Source organism: Magnolia sinica, chromosome 4 (assembly GCF_029962835.1).
Source record: "Magnolia sinica isolate HGM2019 chromosome 4, MsV1, whole genome shotgun sequence".
NCBI classification, from domain to species: domain Eukaryota; kingdom Viridiplantae; phylum Streptophyta; class Magnoliopsida; order Magnoliales; family Magnoliaceae; genus Magnolia; species Magnolia sinica.
The window spans coordinates 1,497,009-1,517,277 of record NC_080576.1 but is presented as its reverse complement, the minus strand read 5'-3'; the positions used below and the strand labels follow the sequence as shown (position 1 = coordinate 1,517,277).

General features: G+C 39.8%; 1 protein-coding gene across 1 annotated transcript; it reads right to left on the bottom strand.

The window, feature by feature from the left end:
- Window positions 1-18,867: 18,867 nt before the first annotated feature.
- Window positions 18,868-20,050, bottom strand: LOC131242099 (zinc-finger homeodomain protein 10-like). The gene has a single exon (XM_058240501.1). It carries the CDS (start codon window positions 19,842-19,844, stop codon window positions 19,032-19,034), a length of 813 nt encoding a protein of 270 aa, XP_058096484.1. The 5' UTR covers window positions 19,845-20,050; the 3' UTR covers window positions 18,868-19,031.
- Between the last annotated feature and the right edge of the window lie 219 nt (window positions 20,051-20,269).

Sequence of the window (20,269 nt, the reverse complement as noted above, 5' to 3'; positions counted from 1 at the left end):
GGAGGTGAAACCAATCATATAGGTAGTGAATGACTCAATTTTAATTATCTGTGTATAAGTATGTATGTGCTGGGCATTGCCAGATCAATCATATTTGATTCAAATTAAACCAAACAATTTGTGACCCCAAGCGCCGAAATAGACAAATTAGAATTAGATATGTGAAGATTGGCTTGACTTCTCAGCCGCCGATTGATAAGGAATCAAGTGACTTATGAATGTTCAACACTAAGGTCTTGGCATCGATTCCCAAGTGGGGGTGTGACTAATAGTAAGGTGTATACTAACAATGGGGAGTGCCCTAACAAACTAGCCCAAAAAACTGGTAATTTATGAATTGGAGGGTTATCCTACAAATAAGTTCTTTTTGTCTCGAAGATAGTGACTTTTATCGCAATGGTGATAACTTAGTTGTGTTTGTCAACAAAATAAAAATTAAGAAAGAAAATAAAAAATTAAAGGCTAAGTACTAATTTTATTAATATGAATGTAGAAGCGATACAATCATAAAAATAAGTATATTAAAGCATGATAAAATTTTGACGAGAGTTCGTGTGAGCAAGACAATCATGGATGATTGACGGATTTTATTTTATTTTATTTTATTTTATTTTTTTTTTGTAACTTAGATGGTTAACTTAAAGCAAAAATCTAGTCCATCCTTTTTCGACCTTCGAATACCTACACAGGAAGAAGACAAAGGAGACCTTGGCTAAAGCAAGCGATGCCAAAGTCAGGCCAGGAATCTGGGTCTTGTAGTATTAAGGGGTTTTGGGTGAGAGATTTTGCGTACCTTTCACCTTTAGAGATGCTCTTATTTATATAAGAGGGAAGATTACATCGCAAGGAGTTTTTCTTATTTAGAACTGTTGATATGCTGAATATCTTCATAAAATTACAGTCGTCCGAGATCCTCAGGATATGATTTTATCCCCCGAAGATCTTAGGAGAGATATTCGGACCATTGGAGAAATTCCTGGACTGTTAGTTCGAGGAAAGGTTGAGAGGCGAAGGTGCCAGATATATTGAAAGCAGGTAATACCGAGCTTCTTGGTAGATTAGCATTAGCCTTAGTTGAACCCCGATGATCATTTAACTCCATTATAGACAGTGCTAACCTATAGCCGAGTTATATCCGACCTATGGCCGGGTCAACTTGTAGTTAGGGTGACCTATAATTGGGTCGACCTGTAGTTGAACGTTGGGCGATTTATGGCTATCCAATGGCCGAGCTATAACTGAGCTATGGCCAAGCAGTAATCTATCTAGGGTTGACTTATGGTCGATCTATAGCTGACTTATGGTTGATCTATAGTCGAATAGGCTCGTAGCCATGTTTTTTAAGTGTCCTTACAGTTGTATCGACCTCCTTGAAGGTCGGCTTGTTTCTGGATGTAGACGCCTCATCAGGGTCTAGTTTCACTGAGCCCTTTAACCGGGTTACAATTGGCTTGGGATTGACCTCTGACCGACCTATGGCCGACCTATGGGTTAGGTCGATATCTGGCCATTTGGGCAGACTCGTTGTTTCATTCTTTGAGTGTCTTTGCATTTACATAACCCTTCTTGAAGGTCAGCCTGCTTTTGGACATATAAGCCTTATTAGGCTCAGGTTTCACTGGGCCCGTGCTAGTTCAGTAGAGTCGGTCCATTCCATAAGCCGACTTATTAACTCGTCCATTTTTCCTCCAACAATTGTGAATTTCTTCTTCTCAACAAGTTATTAATATCTTCACCAAGCCACATACAAAGATTATTTTCCAGGTATTGCACACAAGCTAAATGCCTTGTCATTAATTACCACCCTCCAACTTCAAACGGAGTGATAAGTGAGGATTTTAAGTTTTCCACACGTTCTCCCTTTCTAACAGAAACCGACTCCACCTCTACTTCTCTTAGAGAAACATATTGCAACTTTACTAGTGTGTTCTTTCTCTCAGTCTCCTTCCTTCGGTACCTCTTGTAAAAACCATATAATTAAATAAAGATTTTACAACTGACTTCACATGGTTGCAGGAAGACCTCCCATTTGTGGACCCCACATGTACAATGCATAGTGATCATTAAAAGCTTCGTGCGTCACAGAAGGAGACGTAGAGTGACTAACAATCTTATCAGCTGAACATGCCGAACGTGAATCACATGGTATGTTCGTGCGAGATTATGGTATGCATGCGAACAGCCAACATGGTATGTTCTTGCGAGATTAGGGCCACACATCATGATCTTGCCAGGGGGGAGTATTCAACGTGATGAGATGGGTTGCTTGCCTTTTTGGGCCAGGGGATGTTGACAATGGGTCCCACTTGATGAGTAGCCCTGATCTCAGACACATGCCTAATTAGTTCTTGCGATGAATGAGCTCAGCATTTCTCGAACTAGCTGCTTTTAGCAAGCGTTTTATAAGAGACCGAACCATAAGCAATATACGTACGTAAGTTATGTTTCATTTCGAGTCGTATCCAATATACCTAAGTTATTCTCTGAATAATTCATTGAATCTTTATTAAAATTGATATGAAATGTTCATTTTCCTAGTCATTAATTAGATGGTTAGGATTATTTTAACTTTAAGAGGGACCGGCAATCAAAGACACGTGATAGATGACCCATATCATTGATCAAACATTCTTTTTCACAATCCATGGACCATCCATTTTCTTAGACATGAATTGGATGGTTAGGATCATCTGATTAAGTTAACTTTAAGAGGGATAGGGAATCAATTTCACAATCACTAAACCATATATTTTCCTTTGGATGGTTAGAAACATGCTATCAAAATTATGTTTGAGAGGGATTGGCAAATAAAGGTGGGCCGCATATGATGAATTGTCCAAATCACAGTGTGGACCTTTCCATTACAATGAATAAAGAAGAACTATTTCCTATTTATTGATGGAATTGTCAAGATCAGTGTATGAAAGCGGCTCTTAAGAGAGATAGACAATGATCGATCGTCAAAATTACTGACCTTTTCTAATAAAATAATGGATTATCTATTTTCATGACCATTGCTGATTCCTCCTCATCATCCAACTTAAGTATTTATTTATTTATTTTTATTTTTTTTAAGGATGGATATTAAAATGTCGGACCCACATAATGGATGGTCCATATCACCGTTTAGATTTTTATTTTTATTTTTTAGAATAAATCACCTCCAGGCTGCCTGGCATGCAAACATTTTTCAGCCACAAATTTTTTTTTTGTTCTTTTGAAATCATTGACTTTTGGTGACCGAAAATTGCTTGCATGGCCAGAGCCATGCAGGCAACCTGTACGTTATTGGTTCTCTTCTTTTGGGGGAAGAGATTGGCAACGGAAGGTGGACCACACATCAAGCATGGTCCCAGTATCTAAGATTTGAAGTTATAAATCCTAGTGTTACATGTGGATCATTTCCCAGCATGGATTCATCAACCAATAACTCTCCTATAACTTGAACCAATTGACTTCTATTTCCAAAAGGTTGATATGATATGCTGTATTAGAATCCATTGATTCTCAATCCATAGCTACTCAACCATAATCGGTCCCAAATCCTTATTCCTGACGGCCACCTCCATTGCATCTCCAACCATTCATTAAAAAATCTCGATGCGGCTTTTATGAACAAAATCTTGATTTTTTAATAACCAACCTTGACAGATTCGGCACGGCAAGGAATAGAACAATAGGATAAGCTTGTACACAACTTGGGTAGGCTAACCATTTGAAATGAGCAACAAGCCATGTATTCTGACCAAGAAAGGCTTGAGGTATGGGAGATAATGGTGGTAATGCTACTCTAAATTCAAAGCCTATAATCTATTTAAGAGTTGAGTGGATTATGGGTAGCTTCTAATAATAATGAGATGGCAGATTTTCAACTGTAATAACTGCAAATCCTGAACTCTACCCAACCAGATCATACGGACAGCTGATGGCATGCAATAGGTCGTGCCCAAGTCAACAAATCAATTAGATTTTAAATAGTCTCAACACCGACAGTGAACAACTTCATCACAGGCTCTATCCATGCCAGAATTTCTACTAGGATATTTGCACATGACAGACTTTACCGACATGGTTTTAAGACTCGGATGAGTCTGATACAACTTGTCTGAGTTGACTCAGTATTCAGTTGAGTATACCTAGTTATCCTGTCTCATGAGGAATGATGGGGACCAAGTCACTTACTTTTTTAACCATGGTAACCACCTGTGGATGGCTAATGCTGGGAATAATAAACAGTAATACAATCTTAAATTGTGTGATTTGTTTCTTATTTGTTTCATCAATTACTACAGTAATGTAAAGAAAATTTAAAATAATTATGAAAAGATGTAAAATGATTATGAGTTACATGGGCAGAAAACACTACTTGCTTTCAACTGTTGATTCCCATTGATAGTTTGGTGGTGGTTAGATTGTAATGATAACATTTGTCTTACTTTATTGTCAAATCATCAACAAAACATATGCTTGGATTTAAAATTTTAATATAAAGCACTATAAATATGTAATGATTACAAATTCATTTGCCTAATGATGATATCTTTGCATTTGGCTAGCAATTCACTTATTCTCTTTATAAATGTAAAGATAACGTATTTTCTTTATATTATTGGGATAATTGATAAAATAAACAACCAGAAAAACAGTACAACGTTTAAAAAGAGTTCACTAACGGTCAATGACCGTACATGATTGTCAAATCAAGCAATTAGATAATTGAAATAAAGGAATTTTCGGCCACATGACCCAACCACCTTGATGTAGGGCCATAAGAATTTTCGGCCATATGGCCCAACCACCTTGATTTAGGGCCATAAGTTCTCCGTAGCCACCGAAAAAGTCTTTAGATCTTAAACTAACGGTTGCATAATAGATGCTACAATGCATTTATTATGGTTGAATGTAGTGCATTTTTAACATGTATTGCACCCTATCTTACTTGCAGCGGCCATGTTTGACAACAGGACACACGGATACAAGATTTGAGCTGTCCATCATGTGGGCCCCATTCATGTTCAATCTAGCACCTTACAAGGAAAACTTGGATCGTATTCAACGGCTAATAGAGCCCGCTTTTGGCCAGGTTTTAACTAGGGTCGGCATGGGATGAGGGGAAGGGCTGGCAGGATTAACCCTAGCCCTGCCCTAGTCCCCTAAGCTTGTTCCTGGCCTGCCCCTAGAAGTGGTGCCAGCGTCCCAGGCCAGCACGGATCTTGTAAGGAAAAGGACTTAAATGATCAAATGTTTGAAATACTTCAGCTGCCTACGATTTCATTTTATAGGCTGTCTTCAATCTTTGACAAATAACGTTGTATTAGCAGTTTGGGTAATTGAAACGTGATCCGATCCAACACGTATCTTTAAACTACACGTGTAAGATTAATGGAAAGTGCTCTTCAAACCACCTATTATTTTGTATAGTGGTGGCCCACTTGATGATAGGGCTGGGCCAATTGGCCAGGCCTGGTCATTCATAGTTGGCCTGGGCCTGGCCAGCACAGTCAATGGGCCTAAACTTAAGCCCAGGACCAACCCTCAGGCCTAGTTTAGTGACCTTGGCCTTAGCTCTATATGGTCAGGTCACCTGGCCGTCACAAACCCTTGTTCTGGCCGTCCCTAATGACTGCAGTGTAGGGCCCAGAACGAGATTGTAGACCCTTTTTTGCACATGTGACTTTGCCTAAAGAACCAATATGCGAACCAGGCCCAGACAAGCTCGTTAACAGGACAGGTTACTATCTCTTTAGCAAGGTCAACCCTACACCGAGGAAAGATCCTTAACTAGTGGGTTGAGTTTGGGTTGGGACTCAGTTCCTTAACTCACAGGGTCTGGCCAAACACACACTTTCAATTGGCCCATCAAACCACATGAAGGCTTTGGCACATCCCAGGAGCATCATGAGATCTAAGGATCAACATCAAGCTTGACAATCAAAATTTCCAAATAATCGATTCAAAGGTTAAATTAAATTATGTAAAGAACTATAAAAAAGAGTAGTGGATTCATCATGGGCTGGGTCATTCGGTAGTTACGGTGACCTAGAAACCTTCCCCAAATATCAGGCTGGTCCACTCATCAGGTGCACAAGGAAAATTCATGACAGGGAAATGACCAATGGCCTATATTCAACAAACACGCCGCCCATCAAGGGAGTGAGCTGGCTAGATCTTTCAGACATGGAATGTTAAGCGTGGGCCCACAAGTACCAAAGTGGCATACGTGTGTGATTAGACTGTTCATCATGCACGAGCCTTGTAGTGAATATGCCCTAGTCTGAGAACTCAGGCGTTCCCATTTATCAGCTGGGACCCATCATGTTTAAAGACACTCAATAACTAGACTCCCACTCAATGTCCAGCCCAGTCGGGTTTACTTGAAGATTCAGATTTGAATCGTGTCAGTATTTAATAATAAAACTAGGAAAATAATTCCACAAATATTAAACACCTGGGCCTGTTTGGTTATAGAGTTATTTGATTTCGAATTACCATGATAAATACAACTAGCTAATAATGACTTTTTCCGTCTGTTTAGTTTGAGATGGAAATTGGCGAGGATTTTTGCATCGGAAATTAGAATTTATTTAAATTTGTGGGCCGCACTATGATATATATATAGCGCACAGCCATGGATAAAGGGTAAACAAAATTATCAACTAGATTCAAAACTTATGGGATCCCCAAGAAGTTTTTCAGCCATAATTAGCATTCAATTCTCACTATTTCCTTTGGTGTGGTACACTTGAGCTTTTTGATCTTTTGATCTGCATCATTTTTCGGCTCATGCACTAAATTGATATGGTGGAAGGATGGACGGTGTGGATAAGACAATAACATCACACCGGACCCAACAATTTTAAAGTTTTCCTACTTGAATTATTTGACGAAAATTTTCCAAGGGAGAGTTGGTCTTTACTCATGCCTCGGTGGTAAACTCACCGGTGAAATCTTGCTGTGATGTGACTGCCAACGTCACCTTTGTAACCCACCGAAATTTCAATTAGAAACATTTATTACCCAGTTACCACAATATTTGTAATCATGACAAGTGATTGTTATTTGGTTTGGAACCGGAATTTCACCTTTAAAAAATTGAACAAAACTTAGACCTCTTAAAATTTGGGACCCACCATGATTTTTGTGTTATATTTGTGCTGTTCATTCATTTTTTTAATTAGTTTAGAGCATAAGCTGAAAAATTGCGGTAGATCTAAAGCCACCCTACCCAAAGGCAATACAGAAGTTTTGAATCTCCCTCATTTTTTCAGTTGATGCCTTAAAATAATCCAACAAAATGAATAAACAACATAGATAAATGATGCAGGGATGAACGTGATGAGGTCGATCACCGTCTTCCTCAAGGATAACACTTCCAAATCCATGGAGCTTCTCTGGACTCCTCGCAGAGACTTTTCGAATCCACGAGAAAAGAAAGCAAGAAAATAAAAATAAATTCGAAATTTAATTGACAAATAATTGTCTAATGTGTTTCCATACACTATTAATAAAGAAAAAGTAAACTAAAATTCGTAATTATCAAAAATAGCTAAATTTTAACTCTAATAAAAAATTTAAATCTAATAAAACTCTTTTAAAGTCTAATTTCTAAAAATAAAAATTCTAAATAAATTTCTGCTAGAAGAGTCTTAGTATAATTAAAAGTTATTTCTAAAAAAGAAAAAAAAAATCTAAAACTCTAAAAATAGAAAAATATATAAAAATTCGAAATTACTAAAAATAATAAATTTTTCCTAAATAATCGTTTTTAAACTGAAATTGCACGTTTTCTGACGAAACAGACAAGTTAGTTCACCTCAAATGGCCTGTTTCAGTAAAGATTAATAGGTTGTGCACCCCGTAACAATATCCGAATCAAAAGTTACGGTCAATTTATTGCCCACCTTCTTTTGACCCAACCGTGCTAGGAACGTACTTGTGCCATGTTCTACATCAGACCCCTCCACTTGAAAAAAAAAAAAATTTGTCCTCGACTTACTCAAGAGACTTGGCTCATTATTCTGAGATAACTTCTGACATTAATGTTTATTAGCCCTTTTCTTGTACTTGGCGTTAGACCCTTTAGTTAACACAATACATGTCCTCATACTTTTCTTAACTTGGCTAGTATTGATCAGTTCCTTTACTTCTACCTTTAAGATCTTACATTCTTTCTTATGACAGGGGTAATTAGGTAGACTTTCCCATGAGGCGGGATTAATGTGGTCTTGTATATCTCGTATGAGAGGTAATTTATTAAGAAGTTTATCGAGTATAATCACCTTGAACTTCTACAACACTGGTTTCAAATCCTCTGGGATGTTCACGGGCTCCATATATTCTTTCTTTTCAAGTAATACATATATATATTTTCTTTCATCATATTATTTAACAAAAGCTTGTTCAGTTGTGAGAGACTATTCCTCAACTTTAGAAGTTTTAGATTGGTTCTCTGTTCCCATAGTGAGAAAGCCAACCTTTCTACCGTCTTAAGTAAATATAAATGTGTTATCCTGACCTCTATGTGTAACAATAACATCAATATTATTTTGTTATGGTCGACCAAGTAACACATAACAAACTTCCATGTCGACTACATTATAAAGTACTTAATCCTTATAATTTTTACCAATTGAAAACGAGACAGTACATTGTTCGGTTACCTCTGTTTTGTTAACCTCTTTATTTCATCCAATCGTATATAGAAATGGATGCTTTTCTATTTTTAATTGCAACTTTTTCACCATTATTTTCGACACGAGATTCTCACTGCTCCTGACATCGATGATTACATTACAGACGTTTTAGCTTACAGTGCACCTCGTTTGAAAGATGTTGTCCCGTTGTAATTCTATTTCTACCTTTGTCATGTATAACGGCTTCCTCACGATCAAAGTTTACGAGCTACCATCATCTTATGGTACTTTGAAGAAATCGGGGTTGTGTCGCACAAAGACCACAGGCGGTTGAGTATCACTTTGAGCTCGGGATGGAATTAGCACATCCGCAATACGGTTAAGAGTTGCCTGCAACCCTTGCATGGTCAACTGACTCTCTCGGTGGAAGGTTTTCATTCTTTCCGAAAGATAATGAATCCCTGGATCACCATCCACGAGATTTTTGTTCATACCTTTATTGTTTGCCATCGGCCCGAGGGGATTCCTCGCTATGATACTAATTAACGTGGGGATGAATGTGATGAGGTCGATCACCAAACTTCTCTGGACTCCTCATAGAGACTTCTCGAATTCACAAGGAAAGAAAGCAAGAAAATATAAATAAATTCTAATAAAATCGAAATTTAATTGATGAATAATTGTCTAACGTATCTCCTCACACCATTAATAAAGAAAAAGAAAACCAAAATTCATAATTACCAAAAATAGCAAAATTCTAAATCTAATAAAAAATCTAATTCTAATAAAACTCTTCTAAAACCTAATTTCAAAAAATAAAAATTCTAAATAAATTTTTGATAGAAGAGTCCTAGTATAATTAAAAGTTATATTTCTAAAAAAAAAAATCTAAAAATCTAAAAATAAAAAAATATTTAAAAAATTCGGAATTATTAAAAATAGTAAATTTTTTCTAAAAATTCGTTTTTAAACTAAAGAGCACACGTTTTCCGATGATACGAACAAATGCAACCCACTTTATGGATCAATTCACCTCGGATGGCCCGTTTCAATAAAGATTAATAAATTGTGCACCCCATAATAATACCCGAATCAAAAGTTACGGTCAATTTACGGCCCACCTTCTTTTAACCCAACCATGCTGGAATGTACTTGTGCCATGTTCTACATCAATAAACTACATACATCATGGTGAGGCTCCTAGAGTTTACGTGAGTCTCTTTTTAAAAGTCCTAAGAATGTAAAAATTATTATTACTTATTCATAACTATATACATGCATTTTGCAGTTAATCAAATTGACCTTTAACATATACGAAGATAAAAAGAAATGCAAAGCGTGTGGATATTATTTCCGAACTTGTTTGAGGTTCTGAACCGAGACAAATTCATCGAGTTTCAGGGTGACTCAGCTTAATTTCTGGCCGAGTTGGGTTGACTAGGCTAACTTTTGACTCGAGTAACTCAGTTTAGAACACATGTATTTGTTAGCTAGTCTTTTTTTCAACTTTACATTCTTTTTCCTGTGTAGCCTGTTTTCCCACCTGATCAACTGTCCTGATCTTTGCCACGTGTTGTGTGGCAAGCTCGTGGGGCTCTTGAAATGGGCATCTGCAACATGCATTTCGGAACACTCAAGGGATTCCGAAATATATAAATGTTACTCGAGGGAAAACAAAACCGTAGACCCTCATTTGTACAGCGGCCTGGACTCCATGACATTCTCCCTTTTTCGTCACCGTGGATGGGCCATGATGACATTTCACCGATCAGATCAGCTTCGCTCATCAAATGTAGACTGCTGGTCATTTTGTTTCAACCATCCAGTCAGCCCACTAATTCTACGGTTCGTATCATCAGGTTAGTTTGCTTTTAGTGTTGTGGTCCATCTACTTTGGGAATCAATGCATATCGCTGCTCTTTTTTCCTTGCTTCTTCTTTTTCTCTTTTTTCTAACCGTCCATTTACGAGCTGCCGGTTTGATTATCAGCATCATCCGATCAGTGTCGCTCTAGCGCTCTTGTACATCAACCATTCGGGTACAATTGAAATTATGGGAATGTACGGATCCGTACACGTGTTAGGCCAACAATGGCCCACAGCGAAAACAACGGCTGAGAAAGATCCCTCATGTTTTAATTGACTTCTGTTTGCCTGTGTTCAGACATTCGGGATCACATGCAATTTTCGCCATATCGTGATAAAAACACGATATTTAAAAATCTTGCCCGTTTGACTCGCAACAGCCTCGGGCCAGACTCGGGCTTATCTTGAAATATGCGGCCCAGCTATGATTCTTTCCTGTTTTGGCTCGCTACAGCCTCGGACAGGACTCGGGCTTATGGTGAACAATGCGGCCTGGCTAAGACAGAGCATGTGCCGAGGGTCTAAGTGACTTCAACCACTAAAAGTGGACTCACGGACTACATCTTAGCGTGGTCCCGCGGACTATTAACTGTACTAATTGGTTAGATTCATAATTGCAAGAACGTGGCCTCTATGACAAAACATTTTAAGAGAACCGATCGCTCATACAGTCAAGTGCACCATTACTTGTGGTGGTGCACCATCTTTCCCACTACTTTTTCATTTGTATACGACATCTGTACCATGAAAACAACAGAAAATACCATTAAAATCACCCTCCTTGGAACTTGAATTGATCCATTCACATGGAAGACCACTTAGGTATCACGCAAGTGAACCATTCAAGCAGTTAAAATGATGGTATGAAGGAAAATTAGAACAATCAGTCACATCATTTGCACGAAACGCATTATCTAAGTCAGACCATCAGCAGTGCATTGATTTCAACAGTGTAGTTGCCTCATGAATGGTACATCCTGGTTTTCAGTCGAGGTGAGTCTTTATGATGTGGCTCGTATCTTACGCACACGGCCTGGATGTAAAAAGCTAAAGACTTTTTAGCATTCAGATTCTATTTTGGTAGTATATTAGTCATGCTCATGCGCTCAGAAATTGTACAGAAGCCGTGTAGTGTAGTGCGCTCTGAGAAGTTGTAAACCTGACATGTTGTCCCGACGGTATTGGTAAATCGTAAGCCTAAAGTTGGATTGATGTAACGATCCTAACCTCTAGTTAGGTGTCCATCAATTATCTAAGATAGGAGCTAATAATCTGTTACGTGTGTCTATCATGTGTTTTAGGTATTTCAAAAAAAAAAATTATATTAAATTAAGAAGCAAAATCCAATCTCATGACTAATGAGAAAGTGAAGAAAAATGTGTTTGTAAAGTATCTTTCTCATGAGACTTTTGTGAATGTACTATATTTACATGGGAGCCTAACACATGCATACTTCTGTATACTTACATGCACTTGAGAGAATTTGGCCCCCTTGCGAGCATGATATAGTCACTTGCTTTGAGTATTGATCTATTAGATGTGGCCCACTCATTATAAGGCCATTTCCATAAGCATGCCTCCTCCAACTAACCCATGGGTCCGCTGCACTTCATATGGTGCATCTCATTAGTCTAGGAGTAGGGGTGTACATCGAGTCGATTCGAGATTTGAGTTGAGTTGGCCTCAGCTTGACTCGGCTCAGCCACTAGCTGACCTCAACTTGAACTTGGCTCGGCTCCAACTCAGCTCGATTTGGTCAGCAACTCGGGCCGGTTCGAGCCAAGATCGAGCCAAAGTTCACCATTGAGGCATTTTAACAAACACCTGGACTGCAACTTTAAAATCTCACTATATGTAAAATAGAAGCAATGGTTTTATAAGTATTTTATCAAACAGCCTATATGCAACATAAAAACCAAGGGAAAAAAAAGTATTTGTTTCATGAACATGCCTTCCTTGCCACCAGCCACACTTAGTTGAGTCATTTCATCAAACACTTGGTGAGCAACATCAATAGCAAAGTAACCAAGTCACCGAACTGGTTCGATCCAAGTTCGATTCGAGCTGGATTCGATCCGAGTCGAGTCGAGCTGGGGCAGCTCGAAATCATCTCGAACTCATTTTTTAGCTCGAAAAATCAGCTCGACTCAGCTCGAACTCAGCTTCGAACCAAGTCGAATCGAGCTTTTTCGAGTCGAGTCGAGTAAGCTAACCGAGCTTGCTCGTTCGTGTACACCCCTATCTAGGAGTTTTAGTCGTTAAAAGAATGAAAAAATATACAACCATTTCCTCTTTATAAAAGAAAGGTTTTCTCAAAAATTCATCTCCTTCTCTCTTTTTGTTAGGCATTGGAATGTCTGAGTATTACCTAGTGGTGTTAGAATTTTCTTTAACCTCCGCATGTTAAAAAAGTCTAAGAATTGCACGCTGCATCCTATATATAGTGCATTGGGAGTTTTGACGCCAGTCAAAATAATTTGAAGAGCACAATAAATAAATAAATAAATATATATATATATATATATATATAACAGCTGATTGGTTTTGTATTCATCATCTAATCAATTATGGAATCCCAAATTATTTGCTATTCGATTATTTCTTATCTTATACTTATTTATTAGAAATTTCAACATCCTATGCATGTTGGGTACAGTTTCTATGCACACGCATATGAACCCTCAAGCTCAATCAGAGTAGAAAAATTAAAATAAAAAAAAATTAACCCCCTAAACCACTTAATAATTCTTCTTTGCTGCCCAAAATATGGGGAGTGCTCACGTGGTCTAAATCTATTGTAGGACCCACCACGTCTGTATGACATCCAACTTGTCGTGATCTCACGGCTGTGAAAATCTTCCCACGCCAAAATCAGGCGATTCCAAGTGTTGGGGCGCACATGCTTATTTTGACTTTTTTAAATTCATTTATTTATTTATTTATGTTTTGTAGTTGCTAATTAATTTCTATGGGCCACGCCATAGGATGATTGGATGTGGGTGTCCCAATAATATCTCTTATGGATCTCAAGACGAAGTAAGCATTGCCATATGCCTCGTCAGAGAAAAAGGAAGCTGGTCTGATCCTCCCAGTGCATACATGCTTACTTGCCATCTACCTATTGATGCTGTTATTTCAATCTTGATTGTGTGATTAGTGGGGGCATATCGAATTGAATGAGTGGCTCAATTCAAATAGAACAACTACGACTTCGAGGGCTAAGATAAGCATATATGTTAGAGATCGTCCGTATATGACCAAGATCAAGATTGATCACCTATTCATCTACTTACACACCCCCAGTAAAACTCAATCCAATCCCCTCATTCATTGGGCCATAACATAGAGAACATGGACGGCCACCAATATGAACCAAGTAACTAAGATTGAGGCTTCGACATGCCAAATCACGGTCCTCTCTCTACCCAACAAACCTACATTTTGCAAAAGAACATGGTATGTCTCCAAAGCCTAATTTAGCTCCATAGAGCCACCATATTGTATATGTAAATCCACTTCGTCCATCTGGTGGGAACCCTAATTTTAACTCCATATACAAAAGAAAATCAATGGCCTGATAAAATAACTCTTATGGGCCAAACGAATGGGAACATTGTAAAATTCCTACTGAAATCTCTACCCATTTGAGTTTTGAATTAGGCTGATTTTTGTATCTTCACTTCATCACAATGAGTTACACATGATTTACAGGTTCGATGAAAGATACACACCATGGTAACCCTACACATAGGGGTGTACATGAACTGAGCTAGCTCGGTTTGCTCACTCAACTCAACTCAAAAAAGCTCGATTCGACTCGGTTCAAAGCTGAGTTTGAGCCGACTCGAGTTGATTTTTTAAGCTCGAAAATGAGTTCGAGTAGGCCCCGCCTCAACTTGACTTGGATCGAATCTAGCTCGAATCAAACTCGGATCGAACCAGTTCGGTGACTCGGTTACTTTGCCATTGATGTTGCTCACCAAGTGTTTGATAAAATGACTCAACCAAGTGTGGCCGGTGGCAAGGAAGGTTTGTACATGAAACAAATACCTTTTTTTTTTTTTCTTGGATTTTCTTGGTTTTTATGTTGTTTAGAAAGTGTTTGATAAAATACCTGTAAAACCATTGCTTCTGTTTCACATACAGGAATATTTTGAAGGTGCAATCTAAGTGTTTGTGGAAATGCCTCAATGGCAACCTCGGCTTGATCTGGGCTTGAAATCAGCCTGAGCTGGCTTGAGTTGCTAACCGAATCGAGCTGAGTTGGCCAATCAGGCTTGAGGACCAAGCCGAGCCGAGTTTAAGCTGAGGTCAGCCGATGGCCCAGTAACTCAACTCAATGTAAACCCCTACCTACAGACAAACCTATGGTTGGTTTCCAATGCCCATTGTTCCCTATAGTGGGCCCACGAGAGTAATGTCCATTGTTCCCTTTAGTGTGGCCCACCAGCGTTGTTAATCTCGCTAATTTTTAGTACCACATTCCTGGAATCGAGGATAGAACGGAGAGGATTTCACGTATACAATTGGTGGGCCCCCACAGAGCTTGGGTACTTTAAGACAGGCATTCAAGACGACTCCGGTCCCAGTAAAACTGTAAAACACGTCTTAACAGTCAGCCCTATCTCCCCCCACGTGAATTGCACGTGATGGTCTTACAAGTAATAAAACTCCTACCAACCAAAGCAAAAGGTGAGAATTAAGCTTCCCTCACTTTGATTTGACTATAAAACCACATAACACATTCCCTTCCCTTCTAAGATAAGATTACAAAAATTGAATAACGACTGCTTTTCTTATCTTTATTTATTTATTTTTTCCTTATTTATTTATTTATATCTCCCTCTCACGGCATCTACAAACACACTGAAAATGAAAATTACACCCTTCTGTGTTCATTATCTTACTGCGAGGTTCCACGTGTCCCAAGCTGACACGTGCATCGACATTCCAGCCGTCCATCAGGTAGGCCCCACCATGTGATGGGGCCAAACAAATAAAAGGCCCTTCCATGAGGGGTCGCGTAGCATGGAGCAATTGGGCACTACACTTGTTGGGCACCGCGTGGCCTGCTTCACGCATGCATTGGGCTGATTTTCGGGCAGGAGCCTCTCTACAAGCAGGACCCATTTAAGGACGGCTAGGATCTTAGTGGATTAATGAATTTCAAAAGGTAATAGTAAAGGAAAAGCTAAAACGGAGGAGATTATAGAATGCATGAGAAATGATTAGGTACGCCGGCGGTCATGTATGAGATGGTAACACGTGTTAGACTACACCCATATTTTTATGTCCATCGGTCCCACTCAATTGGATCGCCTTGGCCTTCATCTTAGATGAGCACCACGGCATGGCCCACATTTTTTAACGGGCTGTACCGCAAATTCTGGTGCAGACGCTACATCTGATCATTTATCTTTTGGGCCCACCGGTTTTTATTTAAATTAATTTTAAAAAAATACAAGAGAATGAAGTGTACAAATACAATTTCCAAAATCAATCAAGGTGCAGTAAGTGTTCAATTTCCAAAATCAACAAAGGTAGCTGCTGACTGCCTATGTCAATTCCCGAAAATAAAATTAAAAAAGAGGTAACTTGGATACTCTACCAAATTGTGATGGATGATACACAGGCACCTAGAAAATACATGTGTGGTGTACAATTAATTCAAATTAAACTGTTCAAATTATGGTTTCCTGATTCGATGTACCACCAACCAAATATTAAAGCTGACTTGATTATCTGTCTGATGGATCGGTGGCCATTTATTGGATGGTTAAACCGAAAAGCGTCCAGTATCCCTGTTTCAATAAACATCTGTCAACGAATGATGGCCTAACTACGATAAACGCGGATTGTTTGGTGAGGCGCTCGCCTCCCTTTACCCTGCAGTGGTGTGAAGACTCTGTGGGATTCACCATGATGCATATGCTTTATCCACGCCGTTCATCTATTTATTTCAGCTCATTTTGCGGCACAAGCCCAAAATTGAAAAATATTCAAAGTCAAGTGGACCACACCACAGAAAACGGTGGAGATAATGACGTCTACCATTGAAACCTTCCGAGGCCACAGTGATGTTTATTTATCATTGACCATGTTCGTAAGGCCACGGATACCCAGTCGAAGGGAGAACACAAATGGCAGCTTGAATCAAAACGGAAGTTTTCAACATTAGCCACTCAAAACTCCACTGTTTCTAATGGTGCGGTCGCTTTGAGCTTTGTATATACTTCAAGTTTGGTCTTAGACCTTAATATGAGTTGAAAAAATAGATTAACAGCGATGATAACATACGTACATCACGGTGGGCCCCACAAAGTCTTCACGCCACGGTAAAAGGTGGTGATTAAACCAATCTGCTGGTTATGGTGCAGGCACTCGGCAAAGATTGGATCCACGACAAGCACTTGGGAGCTAATATCTACCACGTGTGCAGTATCTGAGTGCCTCGGTCGAATGCCAGTCTCCAAATAACCAAAAAAAAAGAGAAAAAAATAGTCACCGTATAACAAAATTTTAATAACATTTTTATTTTTCTATATTTTCACGAGGGGGGACTCTTTTTGTTTTTTTTTTTTTCCAAGGAAACGGATTAAAAAGAAAATAGAAAAGAGGGGGCCCTTTGGTCAAGTCCAGCCAGCTGGACCTAACAGTCCATCTATTATCATACGCGCGAATATTGGCTGTTTTCGTGTTCGAAATTTGCAGGACCCATTATGTAAACGAACATAATGATTCGACAACTTTGACCATCCAATTTTTCACCTGTTAAATTTGTACCTTTGGTTAATTTCCTTTTAACCCTCAATTTTATAGTCACCAGTTGAATCATAGGATCGTCTGAACGGTGGGATTTCAGGGCTGTGTTCTACCGATGGTGGGACCCAATTTGGGTGGTGGAGATTGGACGAGGTTTGGCTAGTGACCCCAACGCCAGCCAACTAGCTGATGTCAGCTCTGTGAGCCCCACCATGATGAATGTATTTTATCCATGCTCTCCATCCATCTTTCCGTCTTTATTCATCTTTCCATCTTATTTTAGGAGAGGATCCCAGAAATGAGGGCAGATCCAAATCACAGGTGGACTACTTTGGTCCCGTTGATAAGGTCAAGTAGACCTGGATGAAGGGAAAACACAAATATCAGCTTAACCCAAAACTTCTGTGAGCGTTCAATCTCCACTGTTTCTTGTGGTCAGGTCCACCCTTGCTTTGGATCCGCCTCTTTTTTGGGGTTTGCCCTAAAATGACATGGGAAAATGGATGAACGGCGTGGATAAAACACATACATCATGGTGGGGCTCGCATAGCTTTGACACCGGGATCACTAGCCAAACCGCGTCCGTCCAGATTGTCTGGATATCAACTTCTTCCCAAAAAGTAAAAAACGAAGAGGATAGGTTTTTGTAAGCCCACGAGACATCGTTAGCATTTCATGACGTGGCCCACTGTACTGTTGATAAAAAGCCAAAAATCAAGCTGCACCGTCCGCTCATCAAAATGTACCGTTCAAGTAGGAAAGAATAACAGTCTGACCGTCCCCACTCAACACACGTGTGAACTGATATTTTTGGGCCCCGTCATCCTCGCCGTTAGGTGACACTACACGCACGTTTAGATGTCCAACGTACGTGAACATATTGACACGTGTTAAAGATGACGATGCGAGATAAGGCGTGCGGGGCTAAGCAAACCTTCAAAAATAAACAAACAAACGGATCTTTCACCCAAAGCAAAACAACACAGGAAGAAAGTGAAAGAAGAACATGAGTAAAAGGCCGGTACTCAACGGACTACTATAAAGTGGAATCATAGTCCCCAACTGGGCCATGTGGATCATTTCGAGAACCTACTTTACGAAGTGGGGTCCACAATAGATAAGTCAGGGGCCGTTCTATCAAAATCATCCTCACCATTCGAAAAAGGAACTTGAATGTACAGCACCAACTGCTCTAAGGTTTTTATCTGTCCATGGATCAAACAGCCATGATCAGTCATGGCAAGTCTTACTTTCAAGATACCCAATCCATCGTGATTACAACATACTGAACCGTTCCGATTGCTAATACGCATGCCCCAACTAGCGGACTACGAACTCATTTCAGTAATCCGCGGACTACAGCATCGGGCGTCACATAATAACATCTCTTAGCAGTTTTTAGTTACATTTTCTCTAATCTCTGTTACTAAACATGTGGTTAAACGTTAATACATGTGATTATGGTTAAACGTTAAAATACATGTGATTGTCCATCCAAACACCACCAAAAAAAAAAAAAATGAGAAAATAAAAAATCGAAGAAAAAAATAATCCAAGAACACCTACAACACAAAAAAAAAAAAAAAAAAAAAAAAAAAAGGCGCTGATGAATGCCACAAAGCAAAACAAAAATTCCCCATTCCTTCTCTTCTTTCACTTCACTAAAAGAAAGAAAGGAAGAAAAGATAAGATAAGAAAAAGAGAATATTAAAATTAAAAAAAAAACCCATAAAACTCTTCTTCTTCTCTCTTGTTCTTTTTTTTTTTTTTTTTAAGAAGAAGAAGAAGAGCCGTTGATCGTGGGATGGGCATTGCTTCTAATACTGTTATTATCAGCTGGGTCAACATTATTATTACTAATAATACTAGTATTAATATCCCTATTACTGCTAATATCTCTCTTAACAAAAGTGTTCTTGTTGTTGTGCATCCAAACCTTGAAAACACCTTTTCCAACTCCAATCTCTTTGCAGAATTCCTCCACAGATTCTTCGTCCTGCTTCTGCATTCTCCACCCCAACTTCTCCGAGAAGGCTTGCATCTTCTCCTTCTGCTCCTTGCTGAATTTCGTTCGGAACCGCTTCCGTCCCATCGACGACGATGATCGGTTCGTGCCGGGTGTCGTCACTTGGGCATTGGCAGCATCGCTAGGCCCGCACGACAACCCAGTGCTCAGTGCGAGCAGCATCTGCGGTGCAGAAGACAGGTATGGAGGTGGAGAATGGGAATTCGGGCGTTTCGGGGGGAATTGGATCGATGGGGGAATGTGGGCGTGGTAGGCCGTGTCGTCGTCGTTGTCATCTTCGTCGTCGCGGCGGTGGAAGTTGCGGTGGCAGCCGCACGCGGCGCATTTTAGCGAGGTGGGGTCGGAGGGGGAGGAGAGAGGTGAGGGCATGAATTCGCAGCAGCCATCTAGGGCGTGGCCGCCGAGGGCCGCCGCGTGGTTCTTCAGGCACTCCCTGTATTGGGTTCTGGCGGGAGGGGGGTGGTGGCGCTTGAGTGCGCCGTTGGTGAAAGATAAGGGCTTGGGCCTGGAGAGCGGTGAGGGTGTCTCCGTTTCTGAGGGTTTGGATGTCAGCTCCATGGTGGTGGTTGTGTTGGAGGAGGAGTTTGCAGGAACATTTAGGGTTAGGGTTTCGTTTTGGGGAGCTGATGGGTTTCTTAGGGTTAGGGTTCTGGTGGGTGGATCTATGTTTCCATGGCTGCAAACGGTCGGATGGTGAAGAACATTGGCAGATGAGAGAGAATAAGAGAGATGATGTGTTTTGATTGTGGATGATGGGTTTGGGTAAGAGAATGGCTAGCATCGGATCTAAACCACACGATCTAACCTGAGTTCTGATCTCGGGTTGAAATTCTAACCCAGATTGGTTAACTGTTCTAATAAATATCTGCAGAGATGGTTCCGAGTCTACTGAGTTCGTGATGACCCGTTTGGTGAGTCAACCAGCTGAGTCAGGAACTGCCACCCGACCTAACCCTCGGAACAACGTCTGTTTTGTTAAGACC

Coding starts and splice junctions, on each gene's coding strand:
- LOC131242099 (XM_058240501.1), bottom strand. CDS start 19,844: ATGGAGCTGACATCCAAACCCTCAGAAACGGAGACACCCTCACCGCTC.